This window comes from Necator americanus, chromosome IV, assembly GCF_031761385.1.
Source record: "Necator americanus strain Aroian chromosome IV, whole genome shotgun sequence".
NCBI lineage: Eukaryota > Metazoa > Nematoda > Chromadorea > Rhabditida > Ancylostomatidae > Necator > Necator americanus.
Window position 1 is genome coordinate 15,230,205 of NC_087374.1, and position 21,083 is coordinate 15,251,287.

A 21,083-nucleotide genomic window follows, 5' to 3' on the forward strand; every position below is an offset into this window, starting at 1 on the left:
CAGATACTACACCTCTGACTATTAATCCATGTCCCAGTAACTTAATAATAATTTAATCAGTAATTTAATTTATTAACTTCGCAGAACACTTCACCGTATTAGGGCTAATATAATCAAGTGATCATGTGTTTAATTAAGTGATATATATATATATATAATATATATATATATATAATATATATATATATATATATTCAGAAGTTAAGGTACAATTTGTGATTTAGCATTCCACGTCCAAGTCACTTTAACCTGCAGATTGCAATTCTAAGGAAAAAAAACACGGTGGTACACAACAATAAGCTTGTACATTCAAAGTCATTCTCCGCAAAATAGATGCGATATAAAATAGTTATTGAGAGGTAAATTTCATAAAGGAAACAACTGTAGAATGAGTGTCAATCCTGCGGTGTAAAACTAGTCATCCGTTTAAAAAGAATTTTTAGAGGAAATTTTCGAGATGGGGTCTCTCCAAGACTGAATATAGTTTAAGGTATGTAGTTTGCAAGTATCACAGAGTAAAACAAGACTCCTCTTACTCCTACTTCTTATTACTTATTTACAAATCAAATGTATCAAGCACATTCAAATTGATTAATCTCCTCTGCGTGTTTTCAGAACGAGGAAATCCACTTTGCGCGATTTTTGCTGTATCACTCATTTCAAACAACAACCGGAACCACACTGCCGAGGGGAGAAGAATCAGGAACGGAAATTTTCCTGAGCACTGCTCTTAAAGATTCATTTCTCGTGTTCAAGAAGCTTTAGGCGTGCTCCTCCCCCTCCCCCTTTATATTCATACTATACTTGCATTCTCTCTTTCTACATAAGTCACTGAGCACCTTCCGTGACACGAATAACAATAACACTAACAAACTGTTACATGACTTTTCTCACATTTAAAACAAAGAATAAGTAGTACCTATCCGAATAGCCAATGGCCAACGTGGCTCCTCTGTGGGGTCCTTCATCGTCGATGCAATCTCCCTGATCGCCTTGTCGATGCTCTGTACAATAAATTTGTTTGACTGAGAGAAACAAAAATGCGAGTGAATAAAGGTAAGCTGTTTAAATAACATCATAAAACTATAGTAAAAGATGTGGCCAAAAAACTAAACTAAAAACTTTGCATTCCGGGAAAATTTAGCTTTTATAATGAAAGCATGGAGCTGGCGAAAACATGAAAATTTTCTTCTAATTGACTCGCAGATATTTTCAAAGAATAGATAAAAAAGAAAACAAATCGCACCTCCTGAGTCCGCAGCTGCACGTTGTCAAACAACCGTTGTGCTTCTTCTGTGATCGGAATTTTACCTTCTTTATCGGCACTTTGATAGTTCTCCTTTTCACCGGATGGAGAGGCGGTGCACGCCAGGACATCGTCATTACCGCCCGTATTACCACTATAAAGAAACAAAATTGTATTCTTACAAAAAAAATTCTTTTGAAGAAGAAAAAGACTAATAAAAAAATAGAAATGAAATGGAAAAGTAGCACGTAACATAAAGTACAAGATACGGAATAATCTCACAAAGCTCCTCGAATGAGATCAAGTGGTGTTCAAGTATTTCATCAATACCCAATACCACTAATACGACGAATAAAAAATCTTTTCCCAGATGAAAAAAGAGAACAGTTTAACAAAAACAGATCCTAAATCATTTCTACAAAGTCAAAAAACTATGTTTTGATATAACTTTTAAAAGAAAACAGCGAAATATTAAATAAGTAGGAGAAGAATACAGAAGAATATGAAAATGCACAATAATACATAACCACAACAAAACTTCTCAAATTTCAGCAATTCATTTGAGTTCATCTGGAAAAGAGAGCGTGATCTAGTCAAACTACTGTCGATAGTGATTCTGCATTTACAGGGAAATCCAACCGAAACCATAGCGCGTTTGTTCAAATAGTACCGAACATCAGCAATAATAGACAACTGACACAAATAAGGTATTTCGCACGCCATAAAAGAGTCTTAGTCAATACTTCATCGCTTTGTCACATGAACAAAAGTGTGTAAAAAGCCACTAAGAAAAACAAAAAAGGCAGACAAACAAAACATGGAAACCTTACTTTTTCAGCGCCTTCTTTTTGCTCCGCATCTTTGACGTCTGAAACAAACCAAAGTCAGATACATTTCTTCTACAGCCTTCTCAATACAACATTCAAAACTGTTCAAAATCAATAGCATATACGTTGCAACATAAAATGAATTAAAACACGCGCCAAGCACAAGCCATGTCACCGTCACCGCGGCCATCCGGCGATGAGAACCGGTTCACTTGTTGGGGAGGCGAAGGAAAGTGGAGGGATGACAAACAAGCCAATCTATTGGCTCCCTGCCAAATAGTGACGATGTATTTCACACTGGCAGTGTTATAGAGCGATGAAACGAGTTTTTTTTACTAGTACGAGTTAACGAAAGCGTTAACGTGATTACGAATACAGCTTATTGATTTCGATCCGTAAAACAAGTCCAACTTCCAGATACAAAAACAACAACGTCAAAGATTCCTGTAATGTGGAAAATCGAGGAGCAACTAGGTGACAACAGCATTACCGAGCCATAAAGTTATAGATAAGCCAGTGAATCAATAATAAAAAAATGTCTTAAAAACTAGGGAAAAGAGCAAATAAACCACAGGTCAACACAATGCTGTTAATTACATTGAGAATATCTGTGAATTTTTCTACGATATCAATACCAAACTAGGAAATGTTGCAGGAAGCAGGAAATGTTCTTAGCAAAGCCTCACTAACGTTTGACGATACCGCCAATCATCATATTTCAAGCACTAACGCGGAGAAACAATTACTTGCTGTTTTTATGTACATATTCAACATCACTACTTTTTGGGACCTACAAACCGGCAAATGCCATCAGTTATGACTCACACATGTAACACGTATGTAAATGTGAGTTTGCAAATAAACATAATTTACAGCATGTGAAACCAAGCAGCCATCGACGTCACGAATATTACAGTGCGTTAGAAGCATTGAAAAAGATTTTATATATTTTGCTATTGAGAGACTTCACGAAAGTTAATTATGAATCATCGCTGCCTTCAGTAAAGATACTAGAACGTAGGATCGTATTTAAAAGCAAGAAAATGTAAAGTTTGTATTCTAGGGCAAGGAGAAGCTGCGGAATAAATATTCGTAAGCGCCTTCTCTTTCGGTTTCACTAATGAAATCGAAAATCTTGCTAACATCACCGAAAACGTTAACTTTCACAGAACAATATATATGGAGGACGAAAAGTAAGAAAAGGTGTCTGATCAGTGCCTGAAAAGAACGGCATTGAACAGCGGTATTAGAACTCTAGCAGTCTCTAGATTACCGAATTATGATTCACCCAAATAGTTAAGTAGACGGAACAGGTACGACAGATTAGTGAATCTGGCCTTTACTTGCAAGTTTTGTAGTTTAATTTTGAGCCAAAAATTTACCACTTATCGAATGTCCATTTCAAAGAATGGAAAAACTAAATGAACGTGTGAAAGGAATCATGTTCATAGATGCTGAAACCATTGGTCTCGCGAAGCTTCACAGAAGCAAAAAAGAATGTATCGCTAACAAGTGCCCACCGACATTAATAATAATGGAGTTAGGTAAGATAACGTGCCACTGTTTTCCTAGAGACACGAAAGGACAACCTTTCTGAAAGAACTGAATGGTAACTAAATCGATCGTATTAAAACATTACCTTGCAACAAAGATGGAGTACGCAGATTGCATAGCGGTATACGTTTGTAACGAGATTTTGGCATTGTAAAAGACAGTAAACCACCTACCTTACTAAACGAACTACTCGAGGAAATTTGCAATGTTCAGCTTACTCCACTAGTGATAGAGTTCACTACCTAGTCTGCAACTATTACAGCGAGTGCGCGTAATATTCTCTACGAAGAAACACGATCCAATAGTTTTCAGAATCAGCCGAACCCCACCTTGTAGCTAGGTCAAAACGATCTGAACCCTGTACACGTGCGCAAGAGGCTGGACTCGAAGCGGAGCGATGGAGCCGACGGTTGCGATGAAGGTGGGACCATTACTGATTCCAGACTGGAGAGATGATTAAGGTCCCACCTTTACCACGTCACTTCGAATGACAAATTACTCTACACTAGCAATCCCGATTGTTTTTTTTTACACGACAAAATAACGCAAGTCTAACCTTCGATTTTCGAGAACTGTAACTATCCCACAAGGTCAGTCCAAGCTCTCACAAACCATTGTCAGAAAATGCTACATGGTTAGTGGTCTCGTGAAACGGTCAATTACTTCATTTCATCGCAACTTTCAACACATTACTTTTGTTTCTGAAAATGTCCGGCTACAGTGAACGTTCGCAGCCAGTTTTACAGAAAACCATCAAAATAAATTAATTTCATCAATGTAGAGAATTGGATCACTGATCACCTTAATACTTCGAACTTCTTTCCGGATAATGCTATGAAGAGCGTAATAATCTCCTCAAAGAAACTCTGCCCACGAGATTTCTGATTTCTCCTCCCTCTCTGCAGCGATGCCTTGGTATAACACTAAGCTAAACAGTTAACACTGAGAAAAAGGCAATTCAAGAGTTTACCAGTTGACAAAGTAAGCATACACAACTGAAACGAACGACAACTGCAAGTCTCACTCTATGCACTAGTTGCAGCATTGCATTCGCCGTTAATATCATACAGCATATATTCGCGAAATTCCAGCAGATATATCGGGTCATTCAGAGGGACAAAGCGATATGAGATGCGTGCCAGTAAGAAATACTTAGCGCAGTGGATTCTAGTAAGTCCGCCTAGGAGTATCAGCATTGTGTGTCATCGATTTTCAGAGCGTCTCAAGAGGCGAGACACAAGGTCAGAGTTAGTGCATTGCCGTTAGCGAGAGGCTGAATGTCCAGAAACGCTAACACCACGTCAATGGTTGGATATCGACAAGCGGTATAATTGATTCTTCGGCCTGCAATGCCTTCGTCCGCTTCGCTAAACTAATTAGAAGCATTCCAGCTTTGTGGCTGTCTTCCAAGCTACGTCGTAATATTGATGTTTATTTTCGAGAATAACTTACCGAAAGCTGCTCATTTTAACACTGCTTCAGGAGGAGATTACTGTGGCTCCTCTACTTGAAGAATTTCGAGAAACAAGCGGAATAAAAGGCAATCAGCCCGCAGTCGATTTCAAAACTTTACTCCATGAGAAGAGAGAAGCCAATTTTTGCAATGATTTTCTGCAGGAACAAACCCTGCGGAAAATCACCGCTTTAGAATTTTTCCTTGTGGGATCTCGCTATATCTTTTTGGCTTAGTTTTCATTTTTCGAAAGCTTAAACAAGAACTATTGTTTAGCAGAAAAAGTTACAACGATAACGTATGAAAACAGAACGACAACGCATAATAAACGCTGGAAGCAACTTCCAGACCACAAGGACGAGTTATGGAACAAAATTCCCATACTTGTTTGGAATTACAAAGATACTGCACATAATCGTTAACTTAAAAAATAGACTCCCGATGAAAAAAAAACGGAACTTTCAGCAAACTCCAGCAGTAAATCACTTCGTTGCTCAAAAAAAGCAGATAGGTATGTTATTTACAACTAATTGAACAAACTTTGTAGTTGTTTAGAAGGTATACTTTGTTTTGGACTAGCGAGCCACTCGATTTCTTCGACTGCATAAAATATTTCGTGTGGCAGTAGAACTTAGAATAGTTAATTAGATTTAGTATCGTAGAGTAATAAATACTAACAAGATGTTTCAAACAAAAAAGTCACTGTGAACATAGATTCAGAGTAGATACGTATAGTAGTAGTACGAACTATCTGCAGTTTTCTTTAAATGGAAATAATTTCTTCCTTTTTGTTTCGAAGATTATCATTACAAGCGAGGATATAAAGCAAGGACATGATGATGGATTAAAGACAATAATCTGTTATTAAGCTGGGTACTTAAGTGAGGGCATAACATTCTCGCTGCGCAGAGATCAGCTTTGTCCTCATCAGCAAGTAGGGATGAGTTCTTTTAGTGTACATTTGCAAAATAAGGAGCAAGACTGAAAATTTCTAAGAAATACCGAATACTGGCGGTGTTGTGCTAGCTACTAGTATGAAATTCACAACAGGGTTAGTGGGGACTGCATCGCTATCCACACACGCTCGCACACACCAATAGACGCGCACATATTCAACACCACTTCGCCGTCAACACACATCTGAGCAAACATCGAAAGTCAATAATATATTCAGTGGTGTTAATTCGTTTCTACTAACAATTGATCATAACCAGCTAAGAATCGACAACAGCAAAGAATAATGAGAAGGTCTCAACCAAAGGAATATACATACGCAGGACACACAGGCATAGACAACTACACATAATAAACGAATAACAACACTGCAGATAGTCACTACCTTTACCCAAAGTATCACTGATGAAAACAAAAGACGATGCTGTTTGTTGGGAGAAGAATGCGCTGCAGCACATGGCTCACGCTTATTAAGTGGGCCGACCGCATAAATGCACATAGCAGTATCTATTATGAGGAAACTAATCGATTGTGCGCTCCAATTACAAGACATTTCTTCCGTTGCCCGAAAAATTTTTGGAATAGATAAGTAAAATACGAGATAAACTCAATGGAATCTCTAGAAAGCCAAACACAAACCACAGGACGTGGTAACGCAAAATCCGAAAGAAGTAATTGAAGGCTTCTCTTTTGTTCAGCCTGACAGGAAGCCTAACCAACTCCACATCATGACATTCAACATAGTTATAAAAGGACCGATAATAAATTCTTAGCTGACAGCGTACCCGCCATGGTAATAAATAAGAAAGCAAATCGAAACTCTTCCTCTTGCCTGCTGACAATTCGATTTCGCCCTCATTTTTATGCCTCAAAGCGAGCTGCGGTGTCTCGTTGTGTCTCGCTTCTCTTGGAGTCAAAGCAAGCGTCAAACGACTATTGCTTATCATAAGGCCGCCTTACTCGAAAGCTTATCGTTTATTACTACACATTAGTCATATCCCAACGCACTTCGTGCACGTAGCAAACCGAGGATCCAGAAACACTATCACTAAAACAGACTTAAACGAAACAAAGCAAATAAGAGAAAAGAGGAGGAGAAAATGAAGAAAGTTTGAGCAGAAACAATACTTCCTCACAATCAAACACCGAGCATCAAAAATCGAGAAGACAAACATGAAATTCAGAAAAAAAAATCGAGTCTCTTACTAACCTTTCCTTCCCGTTCACTTATCTCTGTCGCAGTTGTTTCACCATCTTCTGTTGTCTCACCCGCGGAGTTCCTAACTTTTGCCAAACTCGAACGTCTGCGTCCGCGTGACTTGCGTGGGCTTCCTTGTGGCGTGTGTAGAATTTTTGGTGTTCGTACGCGTTTCACTGGGGGACTTTGACTTTTCGAGGATGATCGAGCCTTGAAGGAAAAAGTTTACAAGATGAAAACAACAGGAGAACAAGAAGCATAACAAACTGGAAAGGATCGAGACAAATAAGCTTCCAAAAACAAAAAGATTATGCTGTGTTTCAAGCGTTTGGATGAACACGGCACAAACTGCTTGGAAGCAGGTAACACAAGAGTGCGAATTTTGCATAGCGCTACCAAAAACTCACAAATAACACTGCTTGTTTTAGATTACTGAAGTGTTTCTTAAGAGCAAAATGCCATCAAATCTGTGCCGTCCGATTAACAGATAAGTGTCTTGTCTGATGCTACATCACCGCTCTCGCTAGTGGATCTTTTCTTTCTGTTGCTTTATTGTATCAGTTACGTACGAGTCTTCGTCACTACATTCCATCTAAGGATGCATTCTATCTTCCACTGGACCGGACTAAAGAACACTGGGACTGCTAGAGAAGGAGTGCACAGTGTTACTAAGAATGTCCAATAATATACGGATAATTTCGGAGTATTACAATAATTCTAAAAAAGACTAAAAGAAAAGGAACAAAGCGAACGAATGGGCATGTGCAAAAATGCAAAAAAAAAATTGAGGGTAAGAGTTCTGCGAATATATCGAACTGGCCGCTACTGAGACCTGTCCGTGAAATTTATTTCTGCGAAGTCACATTTTACCGAGATCCATCCCTTCTTTAACCTCGGTTTCCTCTACATAGAAATCCAAACCACAGAGTTCATTTGTAAAGTTGTTCTCACGGTTTTCAACGAACGAATGGTAGCTATCATTTGATGGTGTGAGCGCACTCAAAACTACCCCGGAGCTCGCGCGCAAAAACCGTCTCTTTCGCGCGTTTGTCGAGGCGAGCTCGCAGTTCCTTTTTTCATAGCCTTCAGGATATAACAAATTATTTTTTATAGTTCGGCCGCACCACATTATGCAGTTAAATTATGAAAATTAATGCACATTTAATAACCAAAAAAGTAATTCCAAGCAACTTTTTATTGCGGCCTACAAGTAGGAAACTACTCGAAGGAAAGGTGAAAGTGAAATATAACATGGACAAACAATATAACACATTTAGTGGATGCGAAACATTCAGCGATCTTTTTTTATCGTAATGGATGGGCCCACATGACCCCTACACCACTGAAGGGACACTATACATGTAATTAGAATCAAGAAGAATCTGCCTAGTTTTTGTAAGTGCTGTTATGTCCTACTCGAAAGACATAATTTTCACCTAAGGTTCACGAGATTGAGCATGAATAGATAACTCGTTAGATCTCGGACAAATTCATGTGCTCTGGACGAGAAAAAAAAAAGATGGAAAGTGCGTGTAATTGAAAATCGACATGAAAACAATAAGGTGAAGCTCTACAGAAGCGAAACTACCAAGAACATAAACCACGGGTAGTTGCGACATGCACCTAACACCACATAACTGAGCTAAGTTAAGGCATAAAATTCCTCACTCGTTGTAGTCCGTTCCTCGAGGACGGTGAGCTGAAAAGCGCTGCACTGGCACTGTTCTGTGTTCCTCGCCCGCCCACCACTGGCTGCAATTCGCATTCAGAACGACGCCTTCGTGATGTCGACGATAACGACATCTGAAGTGCACGACATCGTCTCGACTGCGCTGCTACAGCATCAGTAAGAACAACATAACCTTTATAATAACTCAAACCATAAAAGAAAAGCGGACATGTGACTAACATATGACAGACAGGTATAAAATAGTGGTTAGGACATTAGAGTACACTGAAGAATAAGTGAACGTGACCAGTGAAAGCAAAAGAAATTACGCGAACACACTACTGTCGGAGATATCAGATTTTGAAAGACAATAGAGGCAAACTCACGGGGTATTTTATTCAATTGCATCTTAAAAAGAAAACAAGAAAGAAGGAAAAGAAGTAAAAAGACGCAAGACGACATATTACAGGAAACGAGTAGAAAATTCGGTTAGGAAAAAGATTAATCCGAATCACTTAGTTCCCTCGCGGAAAGGCCTCTGTTAAAATGCATGCAGTCTAAAATGTTCCATGGAAAAAAAGCGATATGGAACGGTACCAATTCAGGCTACATACACGACGAAGAAATTATCAAGAAAAGATTTAGAAGAACGATCAGTGTGCGGTCAATTTCGTTCTCAATGCCATTACTGACAACAAGCTTATGGGTTCCAGCGCAACAGATGCGAAATTGAAAACAAAGTATATTAGTTGCTTCTCGATGAAAGTGACACGCTTAGCCTAGAACTAACAAATCAAGATCCTGCTCAACAGCAGGATCAGAATATAAGCTTTTGATTGCATCTGTTTGTGCAGTCGTGAAATTGCATATGACAACCATATTTAGTAAAATAATGTGGAAAAGAATGAAAAAGGGCACCTGTTTATTTGTTGATGCTTCGTCTTGCTCAAACTTCACTTCACGGCAATTGGAAGGACTTTGTGGAGAATGAGGTGGTGATCGTTCTGGAATTCGATGAAAACTGAACGAACCGAAACAAAATGTAGGAAAGAAACGAATAGTGCATATCAAACAAAGAGGCAAGAATAGGTACCCTCAACGTGCAAGCGTAAGAGCCGAAAAAAATCTTTAAAATAATGGACGTGGAGTGGTGTGGACGCACCAGATAGAAGACATTTCAATACAGTTTTACTTGTAAATTAACATGCACCCATAGTCATCTCAAAACTTAATAATAGCTCAATAAGCGAGAAAATTATATCACACAAAACATTTTACTGGAATGATCATTGAATGATCTTTCCAGTAAAATGTTCCATTAATTTGAATATTCATCTACTGCATGAAGACTGCCTGTGCGGACCCATTTTATGTAACGTTTCGTTTGCAATTACCTATATTTTAAAATCATCCAACATATCCCACCATTCCTGCGCCCACATGGAATAACGTGCAATAGATTGATTAACAAATAACGTGCAGGCAGACATGGAACCTAATTTTCGATGTGATAACAGGAATGTCGTAATACGCAGCTAGTAACTGCTAATATTGTAGGAGTGTGAAATCGGAGGGAACTGGCCTCACTCAATGCAGATTTTACTCAAAAAAGAAAACCCTTCATTTCATCATCATTCATCTTCAAGTCAACATTTATATTCAGAAATGTAAGATAGTACATTCGTCACTCATTTTTCCACATGCTGCTTTGAAGTAACTAAAGCACATTAAATTGGGATTTTAAAAAAGAAACGTTGCAGAAACTAGCAGATAAAGCAAATAAAAAGCGGATTATTTTACTCTCACGCAAATGAAAGCTGGGAATAATTGAAAGAAGCATCTGATTCAATGTGAATGTCTATGTAGTTTGCAACAATAAATGCAAAAGACATATCCCTAGCTTTAGTATTACTATGAAAAATATGGCAGAGAAATCTTTGAATCTTATGGAGATCCTTAAAAAGCTGCGTCGAATCAAATTTGTTATCGTAACTGCTGTAAGCATCGAAGATATCCAGTATGAATACGTACACTAAATTTATCTGATACAAAGTTGAGACTTGAGTGGACAAAGCTTGTATGAAACGTTTTTTTTACACAAAAGACTCTTTCTTACCAGTTGTGATCATAGCTCTGGCAAAGAAACTGTGGGTCCATTAATACTTAGTTAGCATTTTTATGGGAATGATCTTTAAGAGAAATATATGACTCATTATTCACTCCTGACTAAACAAACGTTCAAAGTTGAAAGTTGGGCATTCGGTCATTGCGCAGCTTCAAGTTTCCCCTTCATTTTTGGACTATTGGCGAAGGGATCCTTATCACTTGAGCCTCACCCCATGAGCTAGACCCCCTTCACCTGAGGAGGGTCTGTCTCCTCCCTATCGCACCTATGGTCAATGGAAATAAGTTAGTCGAAACCATAGATGCAATAGTCGGAGCCGGTGCTCCGACCTCCTTCACTTTGGATGGTTGGCAAAAGAACCCTCTTCATTTTTGGACTATTGGCGAAGGGATCCTTATCATTTGAGCCTCACCCCATGAGCTAGACCCCCTTCACCCGAGGAGGGTCTGTCTCCTCCCTATCGCACCTATGGTCGAAACAATGGAATGTTCTGTTTAGCCGTGAATGTTCCTCGCAAAGTTAGATTATAAAGAGTGCATCCTTCATTTCTACAGGTAAGAGCAAGTTCTGTTTAAAACAGCGCTCGAGAGAATTTTCGATATTGGATCTTTTACAATAGTAGGTTGGTTAGGACCGGAGCTTTCAGGAGTGCTACACCAAATTCCCCACGAATTCAATAACGAGAGTCTTCAGTTTGCAGAAGTGTATGTATGCTTCTCAACAAACATTGCATAACACTTTGGGACAGGTTGCAGGTTATCCGCTAGTCCTCGCAAGTGAGTATTGATCGTCCAACAGATCTTTCCGTTTTAAAACAAGCGTATCACGAAAATGACGTCGTGGGGAAACCTCGAGGAAAACATAGAGTTCGGGGTGTAGATTACACCGTGAGCGTGGCCGCGCTCAACACCCCCTAATCGTCCTTAAAGGCATCACCTCACGAATCTAAGGTGGTACGCGTTTAAGGCGGGTAATGCGTATACGCGGTCGTAGATTGTGGGGAAGAGGGTGATTCCGTTCATCTATCTCTGTATAAGTGTAAACGGACGACCCCGGAACGCAATTTCTTACGACGGCTTCTGCTGCAATGCGCAACCATTGCGCCCCGCCCCTGCCTGCGATTCGTTCAAATGGTTTTCGACGAATCGTGGGCGTGAGGGCGCAAGGGGGCGCGCTGCAATAGAGGATGTCGTAAGAAACAGCGTTCCGGGGCCGTCGTTTACACTGATACAGGGAGAGATGAACGGAATCATCCTCTTTCCCACAATCTACGATCCCGTATATGCATCACCCGCTTGAAACCCGTACACCACTAGATTCGTGGGGCGATGGGTTAAAAAAATAGTGCGTGAACGACATTTCTTCTTACGAGGAACGTTAGAACGCGCCACTATTCCGCGCGCTTCGTTCCTTCAGCAGTATCCATTGCTTCTGCGTGAATAGGCTGCTGAGGAGATCTCATTGATTTATGACCGCACGCTCGAGGATGCCGTGTACGCACAAAGATGACGCGTTCCAACTTACCTCGTAGGAAGGAACGCCGTTCCCCATTTTTTTCTCAGGACGACTGGGGAGAACTGAAAGCTCATTTCCGCGATCTATGCCCTGAATTTTGTGTTTTCCATCAGGTTTCCACACGAATTCAATTTCGTACGCTGCCTTTGAAGATGATTTTTACGTGACTTTGGGTAGTATAGCCTTGCCAACTGGGATCTTGGCAAATGTCAATTGCAAATATGATAATTACCTTGCATCTTCCGCAGGAATAATGAAATCTAACCTATAGAGGTTCTCGCATATGTTACTTATGGATATATGCTTACGGATGGACTGTAATCTTGAACAAAATATTCACTCCACAGCGGGCAGCGGTGAAAAACCGCAATGCGGAAACAGCACGGTAACTTCTGTCAACCTGTTCCAAACATTATATCGCAAAAATTGAAGAAGTTGGCACCTTCGTGCAAAATGACTGAATTGGCTAGAGTGAAAGCTCTCCTGCTTCTGAGACATTTTGTTCCTGGACTTATAGCGAGTGTTTTGCGTTTTCATTATAACGCGTGCAAACTATGGCCATCCTGTGAAAAATACATCCGATAGTCGAAGCCGGTGCTGCGACCCTCTTAACTTTTGGACGGTTGGCGAAAGGACCCCCTTACTTTTAAACAGTTGGCGAATGGATCCTCATCTCTTGAGCTGTACGCATCAGCCAGACCCCCTTCACCTGAGGAGGGTCCGGGTCCTCCCTATCGCAGCTATGCTGTGAAACCACACCACCTGCTATTAGAAAGAACCAAGTACCAAACCAGAAAATTCACGATAGTGGGGCACTACCTAGTAAAAAACTTAAACCAGAATACATGTTCCACAGAGGAAGCAATAGGCCCTTGAGAGTTCCACACAATTTACAATCCACACGTGAATTTAATAATATCTAATCAACAAAAAATGCTCACATTTTCTTAACATAACTATGTTAACAAAATTGAAAATTGAGAAGTCCTAAAAAAACACAAATTTAACCGTTTTATTGAGCAAAGGTTCTTTTTCTTTATGTCCAAGAGTATTTTTTGTAGCGCTCTTTTCACGAATTTATTAGCGATCATCTAAACCTATCAATATTCACACAATATGAACACTTTTGGTTGTTAAAGCCACTTTCAATTCAATCAGTGTAAATCACGAGAAACTATTTAATATCGCGCAATTTAGCTGCACTTCCAAGTTTTCTCTTCTTCTGTAAAAATTAGCGGCCTTAGGAGAACCAAACTTGCAAAGTCTTATTGGCGGCTTTGTTTGTCCTGCAGGTTGCTATCATATAATTTCCTAATTTCGTGGAGATGGGGGAGTGAGGTGGTTTTCGTGAGTTGTGTCCCATCACCACCCTTGACCCTGGCAAAAAGTATTCTTTTTACAAGTTTGATGTAAAACTAGGAAGAGTCATAGAAGAGGAATGCAGAATTTGAAGTTATGAATTAGAGAGCGGGAAATCACCTCGACAGGCTTGTATGTACCTCCTTCAAAGGAATTCTCCGCTCACATAGAAAGATCAATCGCCAATGGACATGGCAGTCGCACAACGGCACGTGTAGAGATCGACCACATACTCACCAAGCGAAGTTGGTGTCTACCTGATGTTTCAGTAGAACCATCCTTCCTCAGTGTTTCTGATCAAACTTTCCTTCGAGCGAAAGTGCGAACTAGCGACGACATTGAAAGGAATATCTGTGATCGTGACTAGATTAGAAAAGGAGTGATATAGACTATATACTCGAGAGGATGCCTCCATGCCAATGCCAGTGACATATTGAGGAGAACCTAAGAGTAAATTCCGCTTCTTAAAGGGTTGCGACCCTGTGCAGGACGTAGCTCAAATCACAGCATCAAAAAAAAAACAGAATTTTTATCTCAAAGCCTTCGTGTTTATCCGTTCTACTCGACGACTTCTGTTGGCCAGTGTGCTAATACTGTTAAATCGTCTAAGAAGTTAAGCTAGAAAGTCTTAAGAAGTCTGTCCGGCCTTGTGAACCAGTGGAATGCATCTTGAAAGAAAAATACAGCGGAGATAAAGGTTATAAAGGAGACGGGACTATAAGCGATGGATGCCTAAACCGAGATGAACAACCCTTTGCTCCTTTTTCGGAGTTCCTTAAGCAAAGAATCCAAACTGGCTCTTTAAAAGTAGTAAAAAGAGTTCAACGTAGAGTTTGTCTGATTCTCTATTAAAGGATAAAGGATAAAGTTTCTGGCGTTAATCAATCCTCTTGGGATGCGCCCCCACGTTCAATTCAATTCAGAATCGTTTGAGGTTTACGAACGTGTATCTGGCCTATGCAATGACTTGCGGTGGCTAGCCGATGTGTCAAGTCAGTGCTTTTATCCTCCCAGACAAGTCTGTTACCAATTTATCGACCACGGATGAAAGGCTTGGTGAGCACTAGGGCGGATTCGAACCTCCGATCGATCATGCAGGAAGCGGAACCTCTAACCGCTACACCACACCCGCCCACTGCTTCTCTATTAGTTCCAAGAAAACAAATGACAAACGAATAAGTAGAATGTCGAAAGAAAGAATGTAGAAATAGCGGAACATTAGCGAAAACTTGACAAAAAAAGAAAAATGCACAATAAAGTTAAGCGCTCGAAATCAAAGGAAGGGAAAATCTGAGCATTTGAACATTATTCTGTCCTGCAATGTTCCGATAATGCTAGCCATGAAAACATAAAGGGACAGTTATTTCGTACCACTTCTCGTTTTCCCACTGTGCAGCTGAGCGAATTCCCCCTTTAGAGTGGTTCGGCGCTTCTCAGAAGACGTACTGAAGTAAGGCGAAAGTGAATCCACCAATTTTTCACACATTCTTCTGGACGGCGACGGGTCGGAGGCTGCCGCTAAAATGACGTGGAACAAACATAAGAATGTGTCAAGCACTAACAAGGTAATTCAGACAAGTAAACACTTAAAAAAACAAAAAATCAAAGACGTAACAAGAAGGTGAAAAAAGGTTAAAATAATAACTCAGTTTGGAGGAGGAGCAGTAGGTGGTCGAAGCTTATGGTAAAGTTTTAGTGTTTAAAACTTTGTAGCTTTAGCCCAGACCTTAGCCAAATGGACTAAGGTTTGAGACTAAAGCTACCAAGTACGGACTAAATCAATGAGTGTAAATTAAAACCCCAAGGACAGAAACTGAGCGGTCACAGAAGGGATGACTTTTGACTCCAAATCTACTAAAGTATGGACCCTAAGATCTGAGCTTTGGTTGAGGACCCACTGCTCCCCTCCGGAACTGAACTAGCACCAAGATTAAAAATAAAAGCAAAACTTACAGCGTGTCGAAGAACAGGAACCTGGGCATTCAGGTTTAGAATCAACATCGACAGACAGCGGCTTCTAAAAATAGAGAGTTTAAGCAGAGCAGGGTATACAATAGCCAGTAATATTCCCAACGATACCATACGGCGCATGACGCTCGCTCTAATTCGTCGTACCAAAAGTAGGGTACCTTTTGCACAAAAGAGCAGAAATAAGAAGGTATGTGGTCCAATGATCAGATTCTACGGGAAAACCGGAGATGATGAAATCGGTGGGACAACACAAACAAGAAGTGAATCTCCAAATACTGGAGGCGGCTCAAAATCATGCCATAACCGTTATATACTTATGCGAAAGTGCAGAAGCCAAAAACTGCATTCACAGAACGAAAATTGTAGAGAAGTTACTAGTAAACGGAAAGTGATGATTTCGGTGTGACATCGGTTTCAACTAATTAAAATGTGAAGTTGACAGAAACACCAACATCACAACAGTCCGCAAACAATACAAAAGAAAATTTCAGACTAGTCTTCTTTTGGCTGTAATATACTAAGGAATTTAGACTTCTGATGTTTACACAGGTATGTACGGGGATAAGGTTGACCCTAAATTGATTGAAACTAACACCAAGCATAACAGCTTCAAAAGACAAGAGCATAGCCAACCAAACCTCAAAACCCCATAATGTAAGGAGGAAGATGGATACGATGTAATGGAAATCAATACTGCTTTTTCTTTCTCTTCTCGAGATTTATTTGCAGGTAAATAAATCAATGAGGATTCTTCAAACTCTCAATTCTTGGAATTTTGATTTGATTTTATGAAGCAAACTTTGGTTAAAAGAGTGATATTACTATCTTTAAAGCCATCACGCCAATAATCTGCGGTTTCTGCCGGGTAATGCCTATACGGGTCATAGACTGTGGGGAAGAAGGTGATTCCGTTCATCTCTCCCTGTATCAGTGTAAACGGACTCAGGAATGCTGTTTCTTACGACAGCTTTTCTAGCAAAGCACAACCATTGTGCCCCGCCCCGCCTGCGATTCGTCCGAATGGATTCTCGACGAATCGCAGGCGGGAGGGTGCAAGGGTGGCGCGCAGCAATAGAGAACACCGTAAGAAACAGCGTTGCGGAGTCGTCCGTTTACACTGATACAGGGAGTGATGAACGGGATCATCCCCTTCCCCACAATCTACGACCCCGAATAGGCATTACCCGCCTGGAACCAGTATCACCGCAGATTCGGGGGTGATGCCTTTAACTCAGTTAAAAGAATGATTTTTAGTGTTGCGCATTAAACAATTGCAGCTTAAGTAAGTATTATCCCGTAAAAATTCCAGATACTTGCAGAAACACTTGTGCGCTTACCATTATTGATATATCCACAGGTGTCTTCTTCCTACGCGGCACCTTTTCCGCTAGATGTTCCACTTTCTCGTATCCAACGTTACCTAAAACTATTTCTACGAGTATAAACCATGAGGCAATAAAACTCATGATAAAGCAACAGAAAAAAAGAAAAGAACCTGTTCACGGAAAGAAGCTGAAAAACACCCGGAGGGTGTCTTCAAAACAACTCAGTACACAAAAAAAAACTCACTGTTGTGATTAACACTGTCGTCACTGTTTACACCGGACTCGTCGAATTTACGAGGCGGTTGCCGACATCTTCTCCCAGCAGACGGCGTAAAAAATTGGGAAAGGCTGTCCTGAAATTGCTTTGAACTAGTCTAGTTCGCATAGTCAATACAAAGTCAGGCAGAGAGAAGAACGTAACATTTATTTACATTTACATGTCCACGACTTGCAACGCCCTACGCTTAGAAAAAGGAGTGTATAAAATGCCTTAAATGTTATATATATATATAAAGGATAAAGTATATGACTTTAATCAGTCCGCTTGGGATGCGCCATTGCATTCACTTCATTTTTTTTGAGGTTTATAATCGTGTAACGAGCCTATACAGTGAGTTTCGGAGGTTGGCCGATGTGTCAGGTCAGTATTTCCATCCTCCCCGACTAACATGATACCGATCTATCGATCCTGGAGGGATCAAACGCTAGGTTTGCACTAGGGTGAAATTGAACTTCCGATCCGATTGCAGCTACAGCGGAACCTCTTAAACATAAGTAAATATATATATATATATATATAATTCTCTAATATCTCTTATATCACTGTATAAAGGTTATATAAAGCTTTATTCCAATTACGAAAGAAAATTCGAGCTTCTTTCGTAACTGGAATGTCATAAACACAGTACTCACCCGCGCCGTATTAGGGTCAAAACGAAATGAAGCATGGCACAGTTGTCTGAGTGGCTGCGCTCGAAGAGGCGCGGTGGAGCATAGCAGTTAGAATCGTGATGGATCACCAATTATACGTTAGGGAAAATTTCCCCCTTCTAGAGATATACATAATCATTTCGCCCCTCAGAAGCATAGCTGCGATAGGGAGGACCCGGACCCTCCTCAGGTGAAGGTGGTCTAGCTCATAGGGTGCAGCTCAGATGATGAGGATCCACTCGCCAACCGTCCAAAAGTGAAGGGGAGCGGAGCATCGGCTCCGAATATTGCATCTATGCTCAGAAGTAGCCCTTCTAGAAATTGAGCAACATTTTTAAAGCTCGAAACGCAGATATTTTCTAGCTACAAATAAGAGTAGCGTGCCTTACAACGATAATGTGGTTAGAATCTCATAAATTGCACACCAAAGTCGTAAAGTTTTTCGCATATTTTCGAAAAAGCGCAGTTTGTACGCCCAGAGGAGATTATTTCCAACTGTTGACAACCATTCTCAATGCAATTTCATTCCCTAAATTCTGGAGCAGAAAACAAAGAAAGAGACTCCTAGCAAACGTACGACACCGTAAAAGCATAACACGGAAGTTATTATCAAAAGCTAATCGTGGAGTTGACTTGCGCTGCATGGCAAAGCGCGCGCATGTGTCTTGAAGTGCAACTAACATGCCAGAGCGTTCAGCTGATAATCATCAGTTGGTAAGGCGCGCGTGTTGCTCTGCGGGCACCCAAAAAAGTTAGTGAAATTGACGTTTTTAGGGGCAACTGCTAGTAAATAACCAGATGGGCTAAAAGTGTGACAAAAAGAAATCCAGGAATCGTAACTTAGGACCTTTTTTTAATTTAAAAAAATAGAAACGATGGAGAAACCAACCTGCAGCAATTTCAACTCGTCTGTAGGCCGCACAGAATGCTTTCTGAACATAATATTTTATTCTAAAGGAATGAAAGTATATAAACCATTTTTGAGGGAACACGTAAACGATCTCAGCAATTTACAACAGCTGAACGAAGTGAAACAACACCCGCACTAGGAAGTAAGCACGAGATTAATTCTTTTCCTAATCGTTCTGCGACTGTAAACGAACCCTGTGAGAACACTTAGTGAGGAAGACACTGGACACATGCCGATCATCCATATCTTACGAAGCAATTCACAGAAAAGGAAATGGAAACCAAGGTACTATATCAAAAAAAGGTCAAGGAAAGAAAACAACGAAAAAGACTGTCAAAACAGCACTCACCGTCCCGCTTTGTCTGCGTCAGAAGCCCGTCCGCCATTGCTTGGCCCAGCATCCGAATCCACATTTCCGATTCTACGCAGAGATTTCTCCCTCTGTTTTTCCTTTACATGTAATTTCTCCTTCGAAATTTCCTTGTCTTTATCTTTTTCTTTGATGGGACCACTTCGTGGCATTTCTGCGGAAAAGAAACGGATCTGATTCAACGACCAATCGAAAGTAAGGAAATAAATAGAACACGAGCCATCCGCACAAAGAAAGAACTAGACGGTTGTCAGAAGCTAGGAATTATTAAGCTCTTCTAGAGCCTAAGATGTACTACTGGATAAGTAACACAGCAATATTATGAAATCAAAAGATAAAGAGAGATGAAGAATTAAGGAAGTAGGAGAAAAGATTATGCACGCCCAAAAAAAAAAAATAAGCAACACAATGTTATGTCACACAAATGCTTTTTTTTCGACACAGCATTCTGACTCTAGGAATGAGCCCTAACACTGCATCGAGCTTAGAAGATTTCAATCAGATTTCAGGTAAAAAAGGAGCCACAACTACAAAAACTGGCAAAAAAGAGTTAAAAATAAGAGAACTGGAATAAACATGAAAAATATTATAAAATATCTTCTTTCGATGGTGGATCCTTTCAAGCTTCGAAACAACAAATATTTGGTGGCAAAAAAATTCTAGAACTGACATGCCGCTGTGGTATGTGAATTCTATCGATTAACCTTCTCACGGAAGACCTATTTTCGAGAAAATGTTTCAAGAAAGATTTCAACTGTGACTTTATCAAACACCGTTTCTGTAACTAGCTCGATAAGATATCGGTAACATCGAAAAAAACCCGAGATCGCAACATTAGAGAATTGAAGTCCCTTCAGCCAATCTTTAAAATACATAACGAGGAAGATGCTCTTCAAATCAATTGTTGCGAATTGCATAAAAGTATATGAAAAAGATGCATGGAACGCCAGTATCATCATATTAAATCAAACCGCGTTTTCAAAACAGCCAGCAGTGGAGATGACCTATCAGACAAATTGCGTCCCAAAAGGAGAATGGATATTAAAAGCAAGAGTGACGCTAAAATGTGGACCGGGATCTGAAAATGACGTATCCTGGTACAACGATGCTCCTCCACACATTCTCTCAAGTCGTGGTCATCACACTCACCACCTCTATCAATATGATTTGCATGGGCAAGTTCGAGTGTTACTAAAACTGACTTTCTCAGCTTTTGTCGCTTTATTTTTCCTTTAACATTCCTTTGTCAAACCCATGATTTCTTCCATCCATACTCATCGTCGTTCTGGACAGGAACTGTTGTAATTAGCTGATATACTAGCTCCCACTACTAATTTAGTGTCCGGAGCTGTGATGAAAAGCTTACGGCTTTCGCTGTTGGCAGGTTACGGCTCTTTAGCGCTAAGTGGGTTCCTTTCACTTTTTCCACTCCTTACTAGGCAATTCGATTGTCGTACTATTGCTCATCTATATCACATAACTTTCAATGCTAGCTGATAATAGACATAATGAATAAATGAATGACCGTTATACCCACATCATACAAATAACAGGACACTTCTTCATTCGAAAGACTGGAAAACGATAGGAAAGAACCACATACGAGAGAATAGGCGAATACTGAAAAGAAAACTGCACGATCACGAGAAGAACAGCTCTTAGAACAATGGGGAAGGT

The 21,083-nt window shown here is 40.2% G+C and overlaps 1 protein-coding gene across 1 annotated transcript in view; it reads right to left on the reverse strand.

The window, feature by feature from the left end:
• RB195_001348 (uncharacterized protein) overlaps positions 1–19,558 on the reverse strand; it is a gene marked incomplete at both ends in the record, with an annotated part of 30,001 nt that extends 10,443 nt beyond the window's left edge. Inside the window, 12 exons of the mRNA XM_064198094.1 lie at positions 920–1,004; positions 1,247–1,400; positions 2,077–2,114; positions 7,245–7,442; positions 8,901–9,035; positions 9,820–9,905; positions 15,272–15,418; positions 15,854–15,917; positions 17,209–17,291; positions 17,441–17,549; positions 19,016–19,058; positions 19,386–19,558. Coding sequence (XP_064053975.1) covers positions 920–1,004; positions 1,247–1,400; positions 2,077–2,114; positions 7,245–7,442; positions 8,901–9,035; positions 9,820–9,905; positions 15,272–15,418; positions 15,854–15,917; positions 17,209–17,291; positions 17,441–17,549; positions 19,016–19,058; positions 19,386–19,558 — 1,315 coding nt within the window. The remainder of the gene's footprint in view (positions 1–919; positions 1,005–1,246; positions 1,401–2,076; positions 2,115–7,244; positions 7,443–8,900; positions 9,036–9,819; positions 9,906–15,271; positions 15,419–15,853; positions 15,918–17,208; positions 17,292–17,440; positions 17,550–19,015; positions 19,059–19,385) is intronic.
• Between the last annotated feature and the right edge of the window lie 1,525 nt (positions 19,559–21,083).